The sequence below is a fragment of the Miscanthus floridulus genome, chromosome 6, assembly GCF_019320115.1.
Source record: "Miscanthus floridulus cultivar M001 chromosome 6, ASM1932011v1, whole genome shotgun sequence".
Taxonomy (NCBI): Eukaryota; Viridiplantae; Streptophyta; class Magnoliopsida; order Poales; family Poaceae; genus Miscanthus; species Miscanthus floridulus.
Genome location: NC_089585.1, coordinates 111161426 through 111168975, shown reverse-complemented (window position 1 = coordinate 111168975; position 7550 = coordinate 111161426). Strand labels below are relative to the sequence as shown.

Below are 7550 nucleotides of genomic sequence, written 5' to 3'. Positions count from 1 at the left end.
AGATCATGACCTTCGGGCCTGTTTAGATGGTGATTTTTTTTGCAAAATACCACTATAGCAATTTTCGTTGTTATTTAGCAATTAGTGTCTAATCATAGTCTAATTAGGCTTAAAAGATTCGTCTCGTGAATTTCGTCTAAACTATGTAATTAGTTTTATTTTTTATTTATATTTAATGCTTCATGCATGCGTCTAAAGATTCGATGTGGCGGGGAATCTTGAAAAATTTTGTAAAATGGAAGGGAACTAAACTGGACCTTCGTTGATTTGGCGGTGCCGAAAAATATTTTACAGTTGAGATGCAACATGCAGCCATTGAACGGTATTTGTCACAACTGTACTGTTACTGTTGCCTATCTCGGCCCTTATCGTGTCGAGAGGAGGATCACTTTCGTAGTTCTCTTTTTAACTAGCCCCTACTACTAGCACCCGCACCAAAATGTTCGCTGTGGCGACTCGACGCATGCATATGACTCATGGACGACGGATAACGCTCCAATAATCCACGCTCGTCTTTAACTTTCTCTAATCGGCAACGCATGACATGTGCTTTGTGGTTTCTGACATGGAATGGAGCCCTCCTCCTCCTCTCCCCTTTCACCGGCAGAGGACGTGACAGATGCTGCTGCGCGCATTAATCCACCCCATCAGCCGAATTCTCCGCCCCCAACCGAAGTGTCGTCTGATCGTCTCGTCTCGTCTCACACAAGCGTCGCCCTGCCCCTATGAAAATATTCTCCTTTAGGACAAATCGCGTCTCGCTAGCCAGATGCATGCTTCGTTCGCGAACCATGAGAGCAATGACGAGAGAGAGCCTTTGCCGCGCACTGTAGAGTTTTGACACCACGGCCGGCCGGCGCGACGAAGATTATAAAAACGAAACGAAAAACAGAGTTCGACGTCGCTGTCGTGAAGCACATGCCAGGAGCCCAAGTGCGCATAGGCATGCAGCGCGCACAGTGCCAGTGTGCGATCTGATCCGATCCGTCACGCGCCTGCTGCTGAAACTCGTCCCGTTCCAAAGAGAAGCGGGAGGCGCCGGCACCCGGCAGCAGCTGCACGTTCGCGAGTCCCAACACGGAGAGAGAAGGGAGAGGGAGGATCCACGCGCCTCGCCCGACGCGGGGCTTGTCTTGGCTGCCGACCACGCGCCAAAGCGCGGCTCGTGTCCTGCACACCGTCCCTTCTCAGCGCTCGACACGAACGCGCATAGTACTATGTGCTGTACGTCTCTCGGTACTATACGGGGCCGGCCCGAGCACAGGCTTGCCCGATTAACACGCCACGTGTCATGAACGCGAGGCCGCTCCTCGGCAAATTACTACTACCGCCCCACAGCATCTGGTGTGGCTCGACATCCTCTGACCTAGCGCAGGGCAGCACGAGGATCGAGCTAGCTTAGTCACACATTTTCTAAATTCGTGTTCTAGAACAGGTGTCAAAGTCGCCCTAAAATCTGAACAGCCTGGTCGTGCAAAAAAACAAACAAAGTTGAGGCTTTTATATGTATGTCATTAAAAAAGTTTGTAATTACACAGAAGCTATTAAAAAAGATGACCGTACACCGGTACCACTGCTCTAAGCTTCTTTGTCTTACATGTCATTCCGTCCTTGTTCTATTTGTTTTTCGCCGTTTGGTAGCCCTTACAGGTAGGACCGCCCAGTAAAATTGTCCATGTTGCCCTTGAATGGTGGAGATCGTGTTGACTATGATTCATCGTGTTTTCTTGTCTCTCGGTCTCTTCTGCTCATCCTCCTCTGGCCGCGGCATAAAGACGAGGGCGTTACGGCGCCGCGCCTCCGCTTGCTGGGCCCGGCGGCCGTACCCCGGGAGGAGAGCGCAGAGGAGGCCCTGATGGCGAGCGCGGCGAGCTCCTCACGGCAAAACCCGCGGCGGCGCTTGGCTTTGTCAAGGCGACCCCGGCGGCCTGGCCCAACGCTCCCGGCCCCGGCACCGCCCTGCACCCTCGGCGGCGGCGGCCGTGGACGACGCGAGGAGGGCGAGGTGGTGGCCGTCGCCGCCACCGCGGAGGAGCATGAGCAGGAGCAGGAAGGCGAGCGGGAGCGCGAGGACGAGCAGCGGGTGGTCGGGGCCGCCGAAGCCACCGCCGCCGGGGATGGAAGTGGTGTGGTGGAGCCTTGGGGTGCGCCTGGGCCTTCTTGTCGTCGGGCTCCGGGTCCTCGACAACCACGGCCTAGAAACAAGGAGCAATTGGCACCGTGGGCGAGCGTAGCAGCGAGGACGGCGTCCACGTCAGCTTGCCGGCCCCTGGTCCCGCCCCCGCCCCGTCGTCGTGGCCATCCATCCCTCGCCGCCGCCGCTCCCTAGCCCCGACGCCTCGGTCCCTCTCCTCAATCTCTGGCGGATCTCCCCTAGAGCATACGCGCCGCGCAAGCGAGGCAGGCAGGCAGAGGATGGACGGCCACCGCCTAAGGGCAACATGGACAATTCCACTGGTCCCACCTGTAAGGGCTACCAAACGGCGAAAAACAAACAGAATAAGGACGGAATGACGTGTAAGGCAAAGAAGTTTAGAGCAATGGCACCTGTGTGTGGTCACTTTTTTTAATGACTTTGTGTAATTACAAATTTTTTTAATGGTATACGTGTAAAAGCCTCGCTGCTCTCTCTGCTCTGCCGGTGCCGGACGCCCGGACCGATCGGCCTCGCGCTAACCCAGAGCGTTGTCCACGAGCAGCAGCAGATGGACGACGACCGCTGGCTGCTGCTGTCCCCGGGGCCTAGCAGCAGGACGTACATGGACGCTGATGGCGTTGCGTGTGGACGTGTGGTGCGTGCGGCCTCGCCTCTATCTTCTATGGCCCCCGAAGCCCTTTCTGCGCGAGCCGAGTCTTGTGTTTGAATAACAGAAGTCGAGATACAGGTGTTCGTCGTCGCGGCATTCGTCTCCGGCAAGTCTATGTCTATTGTTCGTGTTCTCGTGATCATCCGTCGATCAACCGAGGATCATGTTTGCTTTGAGAATCAAGCATGGGGATTAACTTGTCTAGTCTCTGATGAGCCTGTCACGGCCGGTCCCTCTGCTTTAGCCTCCGCCCTTGAGTAACGATCATCGTTGGCTGGCCCCGGCCCTGCACCTGTAGAATGACCCAAGACGTGCATAATCTGGTTCAGACTCTCGCAAGCACAATCATTTCTTGGGCGATATGATGCTAATTGTCCCCCTAACCAGCGGCGCACGTACTTGTCCACCCCCATGCAGGTCGCTGCAGCAGGAAACACCATCAACTGGCCTTCACTCATCGCAACAGCGACGGCACGACCCGATATGCCTGCTTGCGCCTAGCTCCGCGCGCGCGGTCCATGCCCAAACCTTCATATGGTGGCACCATGACCACGTACAGGTACAGGCACGTATATTATTACTGCTGCTCCCTGCACTGTTCCCCCGTCTCGGCACTCGGCAGTCAGCCCCTGCCTGCGTTCCAGGTTCCACGTCACTGTGCGGAGTGTGGTCCAGGCCCAGGTTTTACAGGCAGGCCATCCTCCTCTCCGGTTCACTTACAAGCACATGCACGATGCGCCCACGAGAGAGAGCCAGCCCCCCTGCGTGACGCAAGTACAAGGCCGAGGAGGAGTGGCAATGATTTGGGCCAGGTGGGGTTTCACTTACACACCAGAGACCAGACACCAACACCACCACAACTACGCATCATGTTCGCTTGATAGTGCTTTTCTCTCACAATGAAACAACATCAGTCGATTTATAAGCCACGTAAACGATTAAGCCAACAGGATGACGATCAGCGTGCGGCGCAAAGGAGGGTCAGAGGAAAGATATCCATGAAAGGCAAAACTGAAGAGTGAACAGCAGCGATAGACGGATTGAATTTTTCACAGTTCCTACTCGGTTCTTTGCCACACAGACAGGCACCACTTCTTTATGTACACATCTTCCCATCCATCCCACGTTTGAATGGAGCCAACAAGAGAGCCAGCAGTGGAAATAGTAGAAAAAGGAGGGGAGGACCTGGGCCTGCTGCCACTGCTGACTGTAGAGTGGACTGGCAGCTGCCGCAAGAACCAGTTCCCTCGCCGCCCGTGGGTCGTCTGGTACAAATAATACCCCGTGTCTGCGCGCATCCCCTTGGTTCATTCTCCTCCGGCTAGCTCGGGCTCAGCACTTCAGCAGCCGGTATCATATCAGGTCCGGTGTGGAAAGTTTGGTCTTCTCACATCGGATGTTACGTCTAAGTATTGCGTAGGGTGCTTGATATTAATAAAAAACAAATTATAGAATCCACGAGTAAATCACGGGACAAATTTATTAAGCTTAACTAATCTATCATTAGCACATGCGTTACACATGTGTTACTGTAGTATTTATTGTTAAATCATTAACTAATTAGATTTAAAAGGTTCGCCTCGTAAAGTAATCGTAATTTGTACCATTAGTTATTTTTTAATTTATATTTAATACTCCGTGCTTGTATCAAAAATTCGAAACATGGTATAAATTTTAACGGACGATCTAAACGAGGCTTAAGGTGCAGCTATATAAAAGCGAGCAGCTAGGACATACCCGCACCAAAAGGACCCAACACATACAAAGGCCAGACAGCTAATCGAGCCTCGCGAACCAAAGCTTAGCTCGTGCGCGCGGAGCGCATCGCCCAGCTCCTTCCCTTCTTCCTCCTCGATCGACTTCTCCGTGCTCACTGCCGCCGCGCGCCGAGCGCATATATGAACTACTAGCGCGCGCAGCAGCTGCCGGCCGGCCTACAAGCGGAAGGCGAGAGGGATCGGTGACGGTGAGGTCCGCGCGCGGCCACAGGGATTACATCGATGGAGACCATCAAGTGCTGCATCGCGTGCATCCTGCCGTGCGGGGCGCTGGACGTGGTGCGGATCGTGCACTCCAACGGACGCGTGGAGGAGATCAGCGGGGGCCCCGTCCTGGCCGGGGAGATCATGAAGGCGTACCCCAAGCACGTCCTCCGGAAGCCGCCGTCCACGTGCCCGGCCGACGGCGGCGGCGGCGGCATCGTCGTGCAGAAGCCCGTCATCCTGCCGCCCAATGCCGAGCTGCAGAGGGGCAAGATCTACTTCCTCATGCCGGTCATGGCCACCACCCCGGCGCCCGCGCCCGAGAAGCCCGCCGCGAAGCTACAGCCGCTGGCGCCGGCGCCGCCCGCCAGCCAAACCGCGGCGGCGGCTGCTTCGGTGGCGAGGAGGCGGCGCCGGAGGAAAGACCACACCGCCGCACGGGACGGAGCGGCCGCCGCCTGCAGCAGCGGGGCCGCGGCCGGGCCGGCGCCGGCGGAGGACGAGAAGGAGCGGCTGCTGGCCAACGAGAGGTACCTGTCGGAGATCATGAAGGAAAAGGCCTCCACGGCGCGGGACCGGCGGCGGGGGCGCGTCGCCGTGTGGCGGCCGCACCTGGAGAGCATCACCGAGGATGACTTGTAATCAAGCAAGCAAGGTGTCTTTGTTTCTTTTTTTGTTCTCTCCCCCAACCTTTTCTTTCTCTCCATTTCTTTTGGTTTTTCATTGCTACGTACTGGAGAAGTAGTAGTGGTAGTTTCCTGGCTTTCTCCTTTGTTAATGCCTCCTGCTTTGCCTCCTTGCTGCCCTTTGGCCTTTATTTTTTGCCATCTTTTCTCCGGCCCGTCTCCTTTAGAGCACCATCTCATCATCCTCCTCATCTCCCCTGCTCCCCTTGTTTACAAGATGAATCATGTCCCTGTGAAGAAAAAGATACAATAGCCTGTTCGCTTCGCTGAAAAGTCACGACTGAAAGTACTATTCGTTGATTTATTGTGGAAAAAGTACTATTCGCTGATTTATTGTGGGAAAAAAAACATCGTTCGTTTACCAAAATAGTAGGGCTCGTAAGATGAGCGAACAGGGCCAATTTTTCCCATGTTCCTTCTCTTTACAGCAATTGATGGTTTAGGTAATGAAGTGTATATTATCAATCCTCTGTTGTTGATAGATTGTGCATGCGAGTAAATATCTAGCAAAAGAAAGACGTGTACTGTAAATAGCATGAATACATAGATCTTCTCCTCCCGTCCTTTTCTTCACAATAGGGTGAGGATAGCAGGAGCTCCGATTCATTCTTCTTTTTCCTCCATTTCTGCTAGAAAGTGGAGCAGTGGCAGTGCTACTCTGCTAGAAGAACTACTACGACCAGCTCTAACCTTGATACTGGTGCACTCCGACTTGTAAATTCCTCTGGAAAATTTTAGAATTCCGTGCAGCAGCCTACATTCCATATTTCCCCTCTCCTTTTGTGCTGCAACTGCAAGACGGGCAGGCAGGAAAGCAGAGACTAGAGAGAGGGCCGCCGAGCAGAGCTGCTGCTGGCCTGTGGCCCTGCGCAATGCGTGCATGTTGTCCTGGCCATCCAACCATGCATGATGAGCATACGAAAGTTCTGAGAGGCGCTAGCAATCAATGAGTAGACCAATGATTGCCGGCAAGGCTCCATGCATCCGCTCTCCAGTCCTCCACTACCACCAGACCAGAGTCGATCGTCCAGAGCATGGATGGGCGATTGGACAGACGGAGCTCCGGCTTTAGGCCGTGCGGTGCTGTGGCGCCATTGACGCACATCACCCAACAACCGTCGTTCGTTCGTTGCAGCGACCAGCAGCTCAAGACTGAACAGCACTGTTAGGCCGGGGATTATGGATAAACCTCGCCCGGGCCCGGCTCAGCTCTCTGCTTTAATTAATGGAGCTGGCATGCATGATCGGTGCTGCGTATATGAATTAATCCCTGCATCCAAATCCTCTTGCCTTGGCCCCAATAATCGCGCTGATGCGTTAGGAGCTTCGCTTTACTTGCCTTTAATAATGACTTCATTTCATTTCCGCAAGGGTTTTAGGGGTGTCTGTTGCTGGATGGCTAGCCTAGATCTCTGTAGATAGAGAGATGTACTCCAGGGGAGTAGATATAGCTAGTGCTGATGCTCTTTTCAGTTTTCACTTGGGGGTAAAAGTGGCAAAGTATAAAGGTTCCTCCTTGCAGGAGCTAGCAATGGAGTACTTATACGGATTTGACGTAAAGATGGGCACGTACAATGTGTTTCGCCTCCGTCTTTCTCTCAATCAAACGTCTCCAGACCACTGAACGCATGCACTACCTTATCTGAACTCAGAGGGAAGCTTGCATTGGTTTGTTCCATGCATTAGCTTTTTTAGATAATAATATCGATGGATTAGTTAGAGGGCATATTTAGTATACTCCTAGCTAGCTATATGATTTCGAATCAACCTGCTTACTACTGGCTACTTAATTCATGCTAAAGTATAGTCCAAGTAGCTAAGAATATATATAATAGTATATATAGGAATATGATATGACATGCGAGCTATTGGAGATGGATGCACATGCTAGCTAGTAGAATATAGGACATGGAGATTGCTTTTGCTGGGGGGTACGGTGTCGATCGACCGCTGCATGATTATCGATCTCGCAGCAACTCAACCATCCCCACACACACGCACTCGCCTAGTTTATTAATCCTTCAATTTCCCCCAGGGAGAGTGCTAGCTATCTACTTGATGGATTTACTATTGGA

General features: G+C 53.2%; 1 protein-coding gene across 1 annotated transcript; it reads left to right on the top strand.

The window, feature by feature from the left end:
* The first annotated feature begins 4538 nt into the window (after nucleotides 1-4538).
* On the top strand, nucleotides 4539-5774 carry LOC136459046 (uncharacterized). Its single transcript, XM_066458948.1, has one exon. The coding sequence runs from the start codon at nucleotides 4808-4810 to the stop codon at nucleotides 5429-5431; it is 624 nt and encodes a 207-aa protein (XP_066315045.1). The 5' UTR covers nucleotides 4539-4807; the 3' UTR covers nucleotides 5432-5774.
* The last annotated feature ends 1776 nt before the right edge of the window (nucleotides 5775-7550 follow it).

What these genes read in the sequence shown, in the direction of transcription:
- LOC136459046 (XM_066458948.1), top strand. Translation starts at nt 4,808, where the DNA reads ATGGAGACCATCAAGTGCTGCATCGCGTGCATCCTGCCGTGCGGGGCG.